General features: G+C 37.7%; 1 protein-coding gene across 6 annotated transcripts in view; it reads right to left on the bottom strand.

Annotated features, from left to right (window-relative positions):
• The window catches only part of OXSR1 (oxidative stress responsive kinase 1), an 82,321-nt gene that overhangs the window by 42,946 nt on the left and 21,775 nt on the right, over positions 1 to 17,600 (bottom strand). For 3 of the 6 annotated variants that reach the window (XM_036266389.1, XM_036266390.1, XM_036266391.1), the window contains 2 exons: positions 16,091 to 16,199; positions 8,902 to 9,043 (listed from right to left, as the gene is read on the bottom strand). In XM_036266389.1, the coding sequence (XP_036122282.1) occupies positions 8,902 to 9,043; positions 16,091 to 16,199 (251 nt within the window). Of the gene's footprint in view, positions 1 to 8,901; positions 9,044 to 13,601; positions 13,739 to 13,834; positions 13,973 to 15,507; positions 15,543 to 16,090; positions 16,200 to 17,600 lie in introns of those variants that run through there. The other 3 variants (XM_036266393.1, XM_036266392.1, XM_036266394.1) reach the window with 3 other exon arrangements.

Raw genomic sequence — 17,600 nt, 5'->3', positions numbered from 1 at the left:
TTGATGTGCCCCTCTTACGTCGATATTTCTCTCTCTCTCTCTCTCCCTCCCTCCCTCCCACTCTATCTGAAGATAAATGAAAAAATATCCTCAAGGTGAGGATTAAAAAATAATAAATAAATAAATATAGAGATATGGATAAATAAATAAAACTAGACATTTGGTTTATGTACAGAATAATAATTCCAGTGGTAGTAACTAAAAAATATAACTGATAGCCCTGACTGGTTTGGTTCAGCAGTTAGAGCGGTGGCCTGTGTGGTCCAGAGAGACCCGGGTTCAGTTCCCGCTAAGGGTACGTACCTCAGTTGCAGTTTGTCCCCGGCCCTGGTTGGATTGTGTGGGTGGCAACCACTCGATGTGTCTCTCTCACGTCGATGTTTCTCTCTCTTTCTCTCTGCCTCCCACTCTATCTGAACAAAAAATGGAAAAATGTCCTCGGGTGAGGATAAAATATATATATATATATGAAACTGATATTGAACCAATGTATACCCAACTTTACTGATTAACACAATCTTTTCTAGCAGGCTTTTGAAACAGACTTACTAAATTCAGATCCCAGCTCTGTCATAGGTGGGTGATCTTTGGCAAGTTACTTAACTCGATTTACCTTGGTTTCCTCATCTGTAAAATGGGGATAATAGTATCTACCTCATGAATCAACTGTGACCATTAAGTGAGGTAATATAAACAATGCATTTAGAATAGCATTTAGCATACAAGTTTCAGTGGATGTTAGTTGTCATTCATCTACATCAGGGGTCAACAAACATTTTCTTTTTTTTTTTTTATCCTCATCCGAGGACATTTTTCCATTTTTTGTACAGACAGAGTGGGAGGGAGAGAGAGGAAGAGAGAGAGAGGGAAACATCGATGTGAAAGGGACACATCGAGTGGCTGCCACCGGCACGACCAACCAGGGCCGGGGACAAACTGCAACCGAGGTACGTGCCCTTAGCGGGAACCGAACCCGGGTCTCTCCGGACCGCAGGCGGACGCTCTAACCGCTGAGCCAAACCGGCCAGGGCAACAAACATTTTCTTAAGGGGCCAGAGAGTTAAATATTTTAGGCTTTGTGAGCCAGATGTTCTGTCACTACTACTTTGTCTTTGTAGTAGGAAAGATGCCATAAACAATCTGTAAATGAATGGGTGTGGATGTGGGGTTTTTTGTTTGGTTTTTGTCTTTTAGAAACAGACATAAGGCTAGGTTCAGCTGGTGGGCCATAGTTTCTCAATCTCTGATGATCTACATGGCTGTAGAAAAATATTTTTTCTCTCTCATGTAATAGTCTGGGCATAAGTGACATCAGTCCATTTGCCCAGTATGGTACTCCATACAGTCAGGGACTTGGGCTCCTTCTATTTTATTACTCTAGCACCTCTAAGGTCTTGTTGCATAGTCCAGGATGGCTTATCACCACATCCACATTTCAGTAGAAGGAAAGGGAAATACAGATTATGCCACTTTTCCGTTAGCAGTGGTTTTCAGGACATCTGACAATGTCTAGAGACATTTTTGGTTGTCACAATGGGTACCAAGGGGAGGTGCTACTGAAGTGACTGGCAGAAGCCAGAAATGCTGCTAAATATATCCTACAACGCACAGGACAGACCCTACATGGAAGAACTGCACAACCCAAACGTCAGTAGTGCTGGGGTTGATAGAACACAACACTTTGGTCCTCATCACAGTGGCTAGAAATGAAATCTCATTGTCATAATTGGCCTGCAAGTGATCATTCTTATGGATGTTTGTGTGCCCAATAAAAATGTCTTTTTTTTTTTTTTTAATTCAAGAAGGGGAGACACATTGGGGCCAATAAGCAGCCTCTGGTACATTTCTTTCAAGAAGATTGCTTGTTGAATATAGAATCAAAACTGAGACTTTAGCTGGATTAAGTTCATTGCTATTTCAAGTTATGTATTCACAGGGTTTTCACCATGCAAAGGAAAGGAATCCTGCTTTTAGGGTACTTTTTATTCCCAAATGTTTACTCTTTGGTCATACCCCTTCTAAAGTCATTTGTTAACACCTTACTTTAACTTCATACAAAACAACTGATTACGTACAATTTTAGATTTAAAATCCTATTGTCTTAAGAATATACCTTCAGTGTTTCCAAGATTTCTAGTTTATGTTATTTCTTAGAGTCAACTATTCTCCTTCAACTCTATAAAGAGAATTTGTTTTCCTTTGTAAGAATTAAAGTAGGTTGGGCTATTTAGACAACAAGAAAGAACTGTTCACTTTTTCCTAGAATGAGATGCTCCTATAAATGGTTGATTTTACCTATTTTATGTTGATTTTCTTTAAAGTGTTGCTATTCTTAGGGTAACTTAATCAAGCCCTGGCCAGGTGGTGCAGCTGGTTGAAGCGTTCTCCCATACACCAACAGGTTTCAGGTTCGATTCTGGGTCAGAGCACGTATCTAGGTTGCGGGTTCGATCCCTAGTTGGAGTGCGTGTGAGAGGCAACAATCGATGTTTTTCTCTCTCTCAAAAACAAAACAAAACAAAACAAAAATAAAAACATACTCTCAGGTGAAGATTTTTTTAAAAAGTGTGCGTGTGTGTGTGTTGCGGGCGTAAGAGAATATCTTTTTTCCCCCTTCTTATTCTGATTACTCCTTAAAACCCGTTTTACAACATGGTAGATGATCTTCAATAAGTTACTTTTCTGGGCCTTTGCTTGTCTGTTTTGTGAAGGATTTGGATTAAGTAGGTGATTTTTTTTCAAATTCAGGTATAACCGACAAAATTGTAAGAGATATGTTTTGTTTTGTTTTTTAATCCTCACTCTGAGGATATTTTTACATTTATCTTCAGATACAGCAGGAGGGGTGGGGGGAGAGAAACATCAATGTGAGAGAGACACATCACTTGGTTGCCATCCGCACAACCCCAACTGGGACCAGAGACAAACTGCAACTGAGGTACGTGCCCTTGCAATCGAACCCGGGACTCTCTGCTTTGCGGGCCGATACTCTACTGCTAAGCCACAATGACCAGGGCCTAAACTGTAAGATATTTTACATGTACAATGTGATGGCTTCATATACGAATGTACTGAGAGAGGACTCCGCCCCCACTGAGTAAATTAACCCATCTATCACCTTATGTATTCATTTATTTATATTTTTTGATAAGAACATTTAAATTCTATTCTCTTAGCAAATTGCAATAATACAATATATTGTTATCAACTACAGCAGGTTCTGTATTAATGTCTTTCATTCAACATCATTTTATTATGTTGATGAGATGCCATAGGAACTTAATACCTGTTTATATCTGTTAGCTTATAGTAAAATTGGTTTCATTATACATAATTCTGCTTAAATTCCCAGAACCTACCCTTAACTAAGGACTTACTGTATAGTCCCCATGCTATACACTAGATCTTCAGACTTCACTCATCCTGTAACTGAAAGTTTGTACCCTTTTACCAACCTCTCCCTATTTCCCCCACTCCTCAGCTTCTGGCAACCACTTTTCTACTCCGTTTCAATTAGCTCAACTTTTTTTTTTTTTTTTTAATTTCACTTATAAGTGATATCATGTGGTATTTCTCTTTCTCTCTATATACCACATTTTTAATCCATTCATCCATTGATGGACACTTAGGTTGTTTCCATATCGTGGCTATTTTGAATAATGCTGCTATGAACATGGAAATATAGAGATCTCTTTGAGATAGCAATTTCATATCCTTTGTGTACAGTATACCCATAAATGGAATTGCAGATTCATATGATAGTTCTACCTTTAATCTCTCTCTCTCTCTCTCTGTTAATCCTCAATTGAGAATATTTTTCCACTGATTTTTTTTTTAGATAGAGTGTAAGGGCAAGAGGAGGAGAGAGAGAGACACACACATATCGATGTGAAAGAGACACACTGATTGGCTGCCCTCCACACAACCCCAACCAGGGCTGGGATCAAACCTACAATCCAGGTATGTGCCCTTAACTGGGAATCAAACCCGAGACTCTTTGGTTTACAGGCCAATGCTCTAACCGTTGAACCAAACTGGCTAGGGCTACCTTTAATTTCTTGAGTAAACTCCATACTGTTTCTCATAGTGGCTGTACCAGTTTACCTTGCCACCAACAGAGTACAAGGGTTCCCCTTTCTCCACATCCTCACCAGCATCTGTCATCTTTTGTCTTTTTGATAAAAGACATTCTAACAGGTGCAAGATGATATCTCATAATGGTTTTGATATGAATTGCCCTGATAATTTGTAATGTCCAGCACCTTTTCATTTATCTGTTGGCCACTTATGTCTTCTTTGGGAAAATGTCTATTCTGGTCCTTTGCCTATTTTTTAATTGGGTTGGGTATTTTTTATGTTGTTATTGTTTTTTGGCCTCTGAGTGTTTTTTTAATCCTCAGCTAAGGATATATATATATATATATATATATATATATATATATATTTTTTTTTTTTTTTCTCATTTATCTTCAGGTAGAGTGGGAGGAAGAGAGAAACACTGATGGGAGAGGCACACTGACTGGTTGCCTCCCACATAACACCGACCAGGGCCGGGGACCCAACCGCAAGCAAGGTACGTGCCCTTGACTGGAATCGAACCCACAACTCTTTAGTCCACGGGCAACACTCTAATAACCCCTGAGCCAAACTGGCCAGGACTGGCCTCTGAATTTTTTAAGTTCCTTGTATATTTTGGATATTAACCCCTTATCAGATATATGATTTGTAAATATTTTCTCCCAGTCAGTAGGTTGCCTTATTATTTTCTTGATGGTTTCCTCTGCTATTTAGAAGCTTTTTAATGTAGTTACACTTGTTTATTTTTGCCTGTTGCCTTTGCTACTGGTGTCAAATCCAAAAAAAATAATAATAATTGCCAAAGATAACATCAAGGAACTTGGTCAACCCTCTATATTTTCTTCTGGGAGATTTACAATTTCGGGTCCTAAGTTCAAGTCTTTAATCCATTTTTGAGTTAATTATTGTGTATGGTGTAAGATAGGGGTCCAGGTTCATTTTTTTGCATGTGACTATCCAGTTTTCCAAACTTCATTTCTTGATGAGACTATCCTTTCCATTATATATTCTTGATTCCTTCATCAAAAATTGACCATATATGCATGGATTTATTTCTGGGTTCTCTATTCTGTTCCATTTATTTATGTTTTTGTCTGTATGTCAATACCATACTGTTTTGATTACTACAGCATGGTAATATAGTTTGAAATCAGGATCTGTGATGCCTTCAGCTTTGTTGTTCTTTCTCAAGATTGCTTTGGCTATTTGGAGTCTTTGTGGTTCCGTATGAATTTCAGGATTTTTTTTTCTATTTCTGTGAAAAATGCCATTGGAAGTTTGATAGAAGTGGCATTGAATCTGTATATCACTTTCGGTAATACAGACGTTTAAACAATATTAATCCTTCTAACCTATGGACACAGAATTATCTTTCCATTTATCTGTGTCATCAATGTCTTATAGTTTTCAGTCAACAGATTTTTCACCTTTTTGGTTACATTTTTTTTTAAATTGATTTTAGAGAGAGAAAGAGTGTGGGAGAAGAGAGAAAGAAGGAAACATCAATTTCTTGTTCTACTTATTTTTTTACTCAATGGTTGATTCTTGTATGTGCCCTGACCAGGGATCAAAGTCACAACCTTGGTGTATTGGAATGACATTCTAACCAACTGAGCTACTCTGCCAGGGCCTCCTTGGTAAAATTTATTGTTAAGTGTCTCATGCTTTTTGATGCTATTGTAAATGAGATTGTTTTAATTTCTCTTTCTGACAGATTGTTCTTAGTGTATAGAAACATAACTTATTTTTGGATATTGATTATATATCAATATATACAATTATATATCAACTTTACTTCAATTGTTCATTAGTTATGCAGTTTTTTGGTATAGTCTTAAAGTTTTCTATATATGATATCACATCATCTGCAGTTTTACTTCTTCCTTTCAGATCTGGATGTTGTTAACTTCTTTTTCATGCCTAATTGGTCTGGCTATGACTTCTAGTAATATGTTCAATAAAAGTGGTAAAAAGTGTCCCTGGCCAGTGTGACTCAGTTGGTTGGAGCATCGTCCCAGACACCAAAAGATGCTGGGTTCTATTCCTGTTGAGGGCACATACCTATATTGCAGGTGCAATTCCCAGCTGGGGCACATACTAGAGGCAGCTGATTGATGTTTCTCTCTTTCTCTCCCTCTTCCCCTCTCTCTAAAATCAATAAGCATGTCCTCGGGTGAGGATTAAAAAATAATAAAAATAAATAAAAGTGGTGAGAGTGGGCATCCCTGTCTTGTTCCTGATCTTATTTTTTTCCCCTTTACTGATTTTAGAGTAAAAGGAAGGGAGAGGAAGAAAGAGATAGAAACACTGATGAGAGAGAACATCGACTGGTCACCTGCTGTACGCCCCTCTCACTGGGGATCGGGCCCACAAACTGGGCATGTGCCCTGACTGGAAATCGAACCTGCAACCTCTTGGTGCATGAGTTGATGCTCAACCACTGAGCCACACCAGCTGGGCAGCTTTCAGCTTTTCACCATTGAGTATGATGTAAGCTGTGGGTCTGTCATATTTGGTCTTTATTATGTTAGGTATATTCCCTCTATACCAAGTTTATTGAGAGTTTTTATCATGTAAAAAGGTTGAATTTTGTCAGATACTTTTTTTCTATCAAGGTGATAAGATCTTTATTCTTCATTTTGTTAATGTGGTATATCATAATGATTGATTTGCAAATGCTGGACCGTCCTTGATCCCTGAAATAAATTCCACTTGATCATGTATGATCCTAATGCATGGTTCAATTTGGTTTACTGATATTTTTTTGAGGAGTTTTACATCTATGTTCATCAGGGATATTGGTCTATAATTTTTTTCCTTGTAGTGTCCTTGTCTGGCTTTGGTATCAGTGTAATGCCAGACCTTAAAATGAGTTTGGAAGTGTTCCCTGTTCTTCTACTTTTTGGAAGAGTTTGAGAAAAATTGTTGTTAGCTCTTCTTTAAAAATTTGGTAGACTTCTCCAGTGAAGACATCTGATCCTGGAAGTTTCTTTGCTGAAAGGTTTTCACTGATTAGATCTCCTTACTAGTAACTGGTCTGTTCAGATTTTCTATTTCTTTTCTTTTTTATTTTTTAATCCTCACCTGAGGATATTTTTTCCATTTATCTTTAGATAGAGTGGAAGGGCGGTGGGGAGAGAAACATCGATGTGAGAGAGACACATCAATTGGTTGCCTCCCACAGAACCCCGACCAGAGCCAGGGACAAACGGCAACCAAGGTACATGCCCTTGATGGGAACTGATCACGCGACTCTTTGGTCTGCGGGGCCAATGTTCTAACCGCTGAGCAAACTGGTCAGGGCCAGATTTTCTATTTCTTCATGATTCAGTCTGAGGTTATATACTTCTAGAAATGTATGCATTTCTTCTAGATTGTCAAATGTGTTGGCATATAACTGTTCATAGTACTCTTTAATGATTCTTTGTATTTCTGAGATGTCAGTTAAAACATTTTAATTTTTTTAAATGTATTTATTTTTTGTTTTGTTTTGTTTTGTTTTGAGAGCTAGAAACATCAATGTGAGGAGAAACATCGATCAGCTGCCTCCTGCACACCCTCTACCAGGGACTGAGCCCACAACCCAGGCATGTACCCTGACCAGGAATCAAACTGGGACCTCTCAGTCCATGGGACAATGCTCAATCCACTGAGCCACACCAGCCAGGCTCATTTATGATTTTATTTATTTGGGCTCTCTCTTTTTTCTTGATGAGTTGGGTTAAAGGTCTGTCAATGTTATCTATCTTTTCAATGAACAAGCTTTGGTTTCATTAATTTTTTTCAATTTCTATTTTATTTCTGCTCCAATCATAGTAATTTCTATTTCTTCCCTTCTGTTTACTTGGGGTTTTTTGTTCTTTTCCTAGTTCCTTTAAATGTAAATTTACTATTTGGGCTTTTCATTGTTTCTTGAGGTAGGCCTGGATGAACTTCCCTCTTAGAACTGTTTTTGTTGCAAATTTTGAAAAGTTGGTGTTTTCCTTTTCATTTGTTTTAGCATAGTTCTTGATTTCCTCTTTGGTCCACTGGTTGTTTAATAGCATGTTGTTTAGTCTCCACGTATTTGTGTTTTTTCCACTTTTTCTACTGCAGTTGATTTCTAGTTTTATGCCATTGCGGTTGGAAAAGATGCTTGATATGATTTCAATCTTCTTCAATTTATTAAGGTTTGTTTTGTTGCATAATATATGATCTATTATGAAGAATGTCCCATTTGCACTTGCAAAATGTTCTATAAACATCTATTAAATTCATCTGGTCTAATGTGACATTATTTCCCTATTAATTTTCTGTCTGAATGATCTATCTACTGCTGTGAGTGGGGTATTAAAATCCCCTATCATTACTGTATAACTATGTTACACAGCTTTTTAAGTATTATTTTATTTTTTAAAAAGTTTTAATTAAAAATGTTATTTTACAAAGAGCTTTTAATAATTTGAGAAAATACTCAAGATATAATATAAAAGAAGCAAATAAAGCAACAGACAAAATTACATATATATTTTTGTTTTAAATATTTTTTAGCACATAAAAGAGACTGGAGAGGAATCTTCCAAAATGTTATCAGTGGTTGCAGTAACTACCTCCTGATAAGAAATTAGGAATTTTTCCTGTTTTTGTATTTTAAAAATACTTACTGGCTGTGTGATTAAAACCCTAACCACAATGTACTGAAACTAGTAATACAAAGAACCATGTTAACACTCAGATTATAATTAATTCTGCAAAACAATGGAAAATGGCCTCAATGAAATAATAAAGCACAACCACCACTGAACGTATCCAAAAGATAAGAGTACAGTACTCTCTTTAACATACCTGTGAATCTGTCCATTTTTATGCAGGTATTCCAACCCTTCCAATACTTCTTTGAGTATTGTAGCAATGGCAGGTTCATCTAGGACTCCACTTTTGTGTTCCCCCTTCGCCACAATGTGCTTAATAATATCCAGAACAGAACCTGAAAACAAAAGACACAGTTTTCCATAAATGTTTAACTTATTCAATGATTTAGAGCAATTTTGAAATAAAAACACATGTAAACCTTTTGATAAATTTAATTGTGTGGAAAAGAAAAATAGCAAATATAAGGAAATACAAAAGTTTAAGATAAATAATTTGTTCTCAATTCCAATCTAAAACAGCTCTGGCCGATTTGGCTCAGCAGTAGAGTGTAAACAGAAAGAAGCCTGCTAATATCCAAATAGCAGTGTTCGCCAGCATCATCTTCAAACTTCTAATGAGAATTTGGAAAAGGTAATGGAGAATACCTAGGTTAACCATGTCCATCAATGAACACTTTAATATATCACAAACCAATTTAAGCTCCAACACCAGATTAGAGTATGCAACATTTTGTGAATAAAGATAGAAAAATACAATTGAAATGCAAATCAAATTACAGACGAAATACTTGAAAAGTAAAGATCACATGTGTATTCAAACTAACTTAAGGGTTAAAATTATGTTTCAGGCTAATAAATAATAGAAATAAAATAGAAAAGGCAAAGAAAAATATAAAAAAATTAAAATGGTAGTTCTCTTTAAATAACAGCCCAGATGTATTATCAATCCCATTCTTCCCAGCACGAAAAATAATGGTCCTACTAAAAATTAGAAAAGGGGGTGGGGGAAGATACATACATAGTAATTAAATCATAGAATGCTGACTATCATAACTGATGATTATAATTTGTAACAGTTTGGTAGAGATTTGTAAGATTTCTGGTAGTACAATGGCCCATGAAGTTCGCAGAACCAAAACAAAACTATCTTCATTATTAGAAATTGTAACAAGAAATCTGGAACATAATGTAAACTGCACTGAAAAGAGTTGATGCCTATTTCTTGGCACAAGACCTTAATGATCAAGACTAAAATTAAAATAAACACATGCTTCTGTTGAAAACTTGCCCTGGTGGGTGCTTTTTATTTCACACTTAAAAAGCAAAAAATGTACTTCCAAATAGATGAAAAGAAGTGGTCTAGCCCTGGCCAGTTTGGCTCAGCGGTTAGAGTGTCAGCCTGCGGTCCACAGAGACCCGGGTTCGGTTCCCGCTAAGGGCGCGTACCTCAGTTGCAGTTTGTCCCCGGTCCTGATTGGGGTTCTGTGGGTGGCAACCAGTTGATGTGTCCCTTTCACGTCGATATTTCTCTCTCTCTCTCTTCCTCCCTCTCTCCCTCCTGCTCTATCTGAAGATAAATGCAAAAATGTCCTCAAGTGAGGATAAAAAAAAAGGGAGGAGGGCATAAACCAAGAACAAAGACAAGAACAAGAATAACAGAAGAGAGACGGTAATACTTTTTTTGGAAGAAGAAAAGCAGAAAAAGAAAAAGTAAACAGAGTGGAGAAATCTGAAACTTCAAAGCCTATAGAGAAAGTAATTAGGAAAAAGTGATCTCTACCTAGAGCTTCAGCAAGACTCAGAATATAAGGACCACAAAAAGGGGACGTGAGGGGGACTGAAGGAAAGGGTTGAAAACAGAAAACTGGTCGAAAATTCATATAAGGGAGAATAAGATTCCCAGATCCCACCTCCCCCTCTGGAAGCTAGGCCACTCTGTACCTTTAGCAGGAGACTGGGCAATTTATTCTAAGTAGAAAAAGAACCAGGGAGGCTCCAGATACTAGGTAACTTCTCCTAGTACATTACCTCACTTCCCCTCTTGACTACGGGATTCACAAGACTGCTCCACAAAGGGGGAGGCCATCACCACCCTGAAGGCATTCTGATCTCCACAAAGTAGGAGGCTTAAGGGATAACTTTTGTTCTTAACTTAATCAAATCACACATTAATCCCCAAAACAAAGTGACTATGCTAACAGGCCACACAATTCATTCTCCTGAGAAATCTAGGACACATAAGAAATGCTCAGGCCCTGGCCTGTTTGGCTCAGCGGTTAGAGCGTCCGCCTGCGGTCTGGAGAGACCCGGGTTCGGTTCCCGCTAAGGGCATGTACCTTGGTTGCAGTGTGTCCCCGGCCCTGGTTGGTCGTGCGGGTGGCAGCCACTCGATGTGTCCCTTTCACATCGATGTTTCCCTCTCTCTCTCTCTTCCTGTCTCTCCCTCTCGCTCTATCTATACAAAAAATGGAAAAATGTCCTCGGGTGAGGATAAAAAAAAAAAAAAAAAGAAATGCTCAGTAAGACAGCTGTATAAACGCCAGTAGAGTTGCATGTTTGTAATGTAAAGAATATCTAAAATAAGAAATGCAAAGGTAGAAATTCCCACCAGAAATTAAAAATTAACACAGTTTATTCATTCAACAATTAAACCATATTAATAGATTGTATTATATATAAGAAGCCCCTGTGCCATGGCTGGTTTGGCTTAGCAGTTAGAGTGTCAGACTGTGGACTGAAGGGCTGTGGGTTCCATTCCCAGTCAAGGGCACATACCTGGGTTGCAGGTTCGATCCCTGGCCCCAGTCAGGGTGTGTGCGGGAGGAACCAATCGACATGTCTCTCTCACATCGATGTTTCTCTCTCTCTCCCCCTCACCCCCTTCCATTCTCTCTGAAAATCAATGGAAAAAACATCCTTGGGTGAGGATTAAAATAAATAAATAAAGAAGCCCCTGTGATAACAATGTCTTTTCAGTTTCAGTCTCCCAACAATATAATTTTTATAAGTGGAGAGATGATCAATTCACTGAGATCAGCATCCCTGACTGAAAAATACTGGACAGTCTCCCCTTCTTGTCCTTATGGTTTCCTCAGCATGTCACAGCATCTGACACTGCAAGCACTTCTTTCTCTTTCCTTTCAAAAGCTTTCTAATTATGTTGATGTCTAAAAATCTTATATGGTGCTGCTAAATTGTAGAAATAACTATTTAGATCAAAAGTGCTTCAGCCCTGGCTGGTTTGGCTCAGCGGTTAGAGTGTCGGCCTGTGGTCAAAAGAGTTGCGGGTTAGATTTCAGAAGGTCAAGGGCACGTACCTTGGTTGCAGTTCTGTCCCCAGCCCTGGTCAAGTCGTGCAGGAGGCAACCAGTCTGTGTCTCTCTCACGTCTTCGATGGATTTTCTTTCTCTCTCTCTCCCTCCCTCCCCTCCCTTCCTCCTTCCCACTCTATCTGAAGGTATATGGAAAAATATCCTCAGGTGAGGATTAAAAAAAATAAATTTCTAAATATAAACTAATTTCTAAATATAAACTTCCTATACTGATAAATCTCACTATTCAATATCAGAGTTTTAATTAGCAAAAGAAAAGAATATTATAGTTATAAGAAAGCATTATGAAATAATGATAATACTGACACACCGAAACTTATTTAAACCATGATGTCCAGCTGGTTGATGGGTTTGAGAGTGACAGTTGCAATTCACTTTACGATTTAATTAGCTTATTAAATTCTACATCAGTACAATGTTGCCAAATCAAAAATATGCTTTTGTTTTAAATGTTTGGCTGGAAAAGTTGATATGAAAGAAGGCAGCCTATATATTTTTCTTTCTGTTAACTCTGGTTATATATATTTTCAAATTATTCAGAGGTCTCCTGTTACTCATTCTGCTCCAGCTGTGATTCCCCCATCAGTTCCCAAGACACATCACACTCTTCAATCCTGCCTCCAGACAGTTCTCTGTACCGTGTCCCCTCTATCTGGACCCCTTCTCCATCGTTCCCTGATATCATCTCCATCTGTCTCAGCTGAATCTCACCTCCTGAGGGAAGTCTTCATTAACCTCACCACACCCATTCTCCCTCAATAAGGTGAGGTTCTCCTGGTACTTGTTCCCATGGCACCTAATACTTCTTCAAGGCACTTTACACACTCATAATTATTTAACTCTAACTTTTCCTGGCTAGCCATGAGATGCATAAGAGCAAGAAACCAACAGTTTGATTCACCAATGTACTGATGATCAATAAGTATTTGATATATGGAGTTTCAATTGAGCTATCTTAACACAGTTTCCTCTTATTAAATAAAATAGAAGGTGTGCTTAGTTCTATCTACTGTGTTCTCATATTGCATAACATTTCTCTAAAGGTTAAGTGTGTATTCACTCTATAACTACAAAAGATTTCATTTTCTTTAAAAAGATGCAAAATTTAATATAAGGGTCAGATGTAAAATTTTGCTGACTCATGAAAATAAAAGTAATTATAAAAAGAATTAATGCCTAAAACATGTTAGAAAATTATCCTCCAGGAAATCTGCTTAGTGCTAAGCTAAAAAATTGGGTACTGTCCTAAGACCAGGAGGGACAGAGAGGTACATTTAAAAGACACCACCCAGACACATGTCCTGCCCCATCTGTGTTCAGGACATATACTCACTAAGAGAACATGGATTCTTTAAAAATAGATACATATCATTCTGCTTAGCAGTGTAGCAGAAAGAATAGGCCGGCATACAAGTGTGGATGAGAAAACTAAGCAGACAATTTATTCCTATTCATCAGAGGACTTTTTAGAAAACATCAAAAACTTTGTATTATACATTTTTGTAAATTACAATACAGAAAGTATGCTGTAAGTGATCAATAATGAAAGATACAGTATTACCTAATATTCCCATATCTGTCCATAGTGAAAGAACCATGCTTGACCACCATCTTGAAAGGTGGTTGGTGTTAGCAAGGCTTCCAACCATCATATGAACAGGGCCTTTAACAAAGCAATCCAGTTTCTCCAGTGTGTCACTAATGGGATTGAAACAAAAAGGTGATTCTGGCTACACTGAAAAGCATCAAATAACAAGGGATTATTATTCTTAATGACTAAAATTTCTTGTGCACCTTACTACATGTCAGCATGATGGTGGAGGCTTTACAAATATCATCTCATTTACTCTTTCCCAATACCCTGAAATGCAGAAAGGTATCCCCATTTAACAAACAAGTAAATGGGTTCCAAGAGTTGAAATAGTTTGACCAATGACATACTTTTCCTAAGTAGAAAAGTTAAGGTTTAAAAAAAAATTTTTTTTTTCAAATTCTTTTTTCCTTTACTGATTTTAGAGAGAGAGGGAGAGAGAGATAGAAACATCAATGAGAGAGAACATCAACTGGCCACCTTCTGCATGCCCCCACTGGGGATCGGGCCCACAACTTGGGCATGTGTCCTGACCGGGATCGAACAGGCGGCCTCTTGGTGCATGGGTTGACACTCAACCACTGAGCCACATCAGCCGGACGAGGATTTAATTCTAAAGCCTATGCTCTTTCCTTTACAACCTCTCTGGGGAAGTAAAGTGTTTAATGAGGTATGATATTAAAATTGCAAAAAATATGGACTCTCTTTTCTGTAACCCTGAATTCTAAAATGGGAAATGATGCTCCCACACAAAATACATATGCAAACAAAACCAAGCAGCATAGTGATGGGAAAATCAGGCGGCTCCCTCTCTCACTAGTCCTCACTAGTCCTCTTGCTCCTGCCACAGGATTCAAATCCACGCCTTAGCAAAATGTCTAATTTACTGCATGCATGAGCCTTCAGGTAACAGGAACAAAATGTCCAATCTATACTTGCCAAGGGCCCACTGTTTGTAATCACAATACTTACATTTTATTCTAAGGACCAAAACAGAAATAACTGCATATTTACTGCAGGATAATGCACATAATTTATCATGTTAATGCTGGGTACCTGACAAATTGATTGATTCGAACAGGGATCAAGATTTTCTGTGTAAGAGAAACAAGATTCAAGTGTAATTTGAAAGTTTTAAAGGTCTGTAATATTAAACTTGAATTGGAAGCATTAATGTCAAACCATGAATTATTTTTAATATACATTTCCAAGCTCTTTGAACTAGAAACGATGACAAAGTAGCTACAAAGAGCATCCCAAGCACCCAAGTTATGCTTTCTAAGTACCATTCCCTATAAAAAAGATCAGAGCATGTTAGAATATTGGCTGGTTCTGGGTGTGGGAACAGCAATAGAAACATGAGCCTAGGAAATCTTGAACCAAAAAACAAGAAAGTTATCAAAGATTGATGGATTCATGTCAAAAGGACACAAGAGTAAGCTTGAAGTGACTCCCACTGACAAAATTTTGGCCACCTGAGCATCAAAGTATAACTGTTTGAAAGATATTGAATATATAAATATCCTTGAGTCTATATAATAATACTCCAAAAAGTGACAGCCTTACCCAATGGGAGGTGGGGGGACCCTCTAATTTGCTACCACTGGAGGTGATTATTAAACTAACTCTTTAATATACAGATTATAATTTCCTCTAATATATAGATTACAATACTGATTAATCAAAGAGCCCCAGTTAGTAAGGTAAAGTTCCTTTACACAGAAGAATGCCAGTTTATACATGTAAAAGAAAGGATGCAGTAAGAAAAACCACCATTCTGCAATCCCTGACAAACTGATTGATTTATTTTTAACAGGGATCATTAATGGATGCTAATAACTTTAGAGAAAAGACTTAGAAGGAACTAGATACTTACAGTGCCAAAGTATTATCTCACAAATTACCTGCTAGCTGCAAAGGGAAAACAAAGTTAACCATTCCATGAAGCAGCCTATCATAATCTTAAGAAATCAAAATTAACATCACCATTAAAATTACAACCAGGTAACAAATACTTCATGACATCATGTGCTATGAAGTACACGGCATCACCTACAAAACACTGTGTCAAAAATATTTAACTTAAATCTAATCAAGGCTTTAGATATAATTTTCAATTTGCAAGAAATAGAGGAATATAAATGAAGTTACACATCCCCATAAAGAAATAACGAGATATATTCTACAAGATAGTTACCATCGACCTTACAGACCAGACCCTTAACAAATGCATGTCATGAAAGAGAGGAAGTAGGAGGGAACCACCCTAGATTAAGAGAAATGTAAGAGGCATGACAAATGCAATGTGTGAGACCTGTCTCAGCTCATACACTAGCATTGTTAGCAGATCCTATATTCTCAGTATCTTCTCAAATGCAAATGTCCATGAAAACCAGAAAAGAATATTTTTATGAACTTTCTAACCCATGAAGGTTAACATTTCACTGTATTTTACTCACCGCCACTTAGCAGCTTCATGACTAGCCACAGTTCATCTTTTACTACAAAAGACGTGTAGTAAGACACAATATTAGGATGATGGCACTGACTCATGGCTTGAATTTCTTTCTACAAAAAAGAGAAAACATGGTAACTCATTATATGCAAGCCTAAAACAATACAACAAGTTAGTGAATACAGACTGGAAATACTTCCCAAGACTGTGTCCAACCTTTCTGGAATCTCCATGGCCCTGATCACTTCAAGAACAGTTAAAACCAAAAACTACTTAGTTTCCCTCAGTCTTTTCTGACTCTATTCCTTCCAGTCGCCACACTAGTAATCTCTGAAACTAGAATCATGCACTATTTACCACACCCTGGCCTGGCACAGTACCACACAGGCCTCCACAGAGACACATATTTTTACTTCAAGGTGCCCTTGAGAAACCATCTTGGGAAACCTGGTTTTACAGCTAGAGAGGATAAGTACTAATAAACAGAGGGTGTTTTTTTGTTTGGGAGTTATTTCTTTCTTTAAAAATATTGTTTCATCCCATTTTTGTGAAATGATTAACAATTTTCACTCTACAGAGAATTACACTGAAACAGGGCAAGGTCATAAACTAAATCCAAGGTAGAAACCTGAGCCAAAAGTGTTTACACAATCTTCGTTAATGAATTTAAATTACATCTGGTGTGATAAAATGCCTTAAAAAAGCACTGTGTGATCAGGGTCCTGCTTACCTCACTAGTCTCATTCCTACTCCCCTCAATTTTATACCCCAACATACCCCAGTCCTATGATCCAGCCACAGTAACTTCAAGCGAGTCATACTTCTAACTGTGGACATTTAACTCAACTGTTCCCTCCGCCTCAAATCTGCTCCCCTCATTATTTCTACCACCTAAAAATGCAAATTCTTCCTTCTGAACTCAGTCAAAATACCATTTCCTCCAGGCTCCCCACACTGAGTTAGGTATCCCTTCTTCTGGCTTCTAATCTTCCTGTATATGTCCCTACATCATGGCACACATGTACTGAATAGTACCCTGGGGGTTTATTCCATCTGTCCCCCCTTGCTAGACAAAGAGCCCCTAGATGGCAAGCACTAAAAAGTGAATTCCTAAACACTGTGGAACTTGGCATACTATACTATAATTGTCTATTTATTTTTCTCTACTCCTCACAAAACTGTAAACTCAATGAGAACTAAGACTCTATTTCTGGCACTTATCAGTGTGCCTGGCACACAGCACACCTTCCATAAACATTTGTTGAATGGATGAATCCTACATCACTTTATACAGCTTTTTACTGATTCATGCATTTGCCCTATGACCCTGGTATCTGTTTAGTAAAATCAATTGTGTAAAAGTTGCCCACAATCCCTGATTCATAAGAAGTGCTCAATAAATGCCAGCTTTTCTTTTCTCATTTTCTCTACTTAAATGTAAATTGCTTTGTGGCAAGGACCTTGTTGTATGTATTTCTGCACCCCAGTCACCAGCACAATCTTCTGTACTAAAA

This window comes from Molossus molossus, unplaced genomic scaffold (genome assembly GCF_014108415.1).
Source record: "Molossus molossus isolate mMolMol1 unplaced genomic scaffold, mMolMol1.p scaffold_m16_p_18, whole genome shotgun sequence".
In the NCBI taxonomy this organism is placed as follows: Eukaryota; Metazoa; Chordata; class Mammalia; order Chiroptera; family Molossidae; genus Molossus; species Molossus molossus.
Note: the sequence above shows the minus strand (reverse complement) of the source record. Positions and strands in the feature narration are given on the sequence as shown.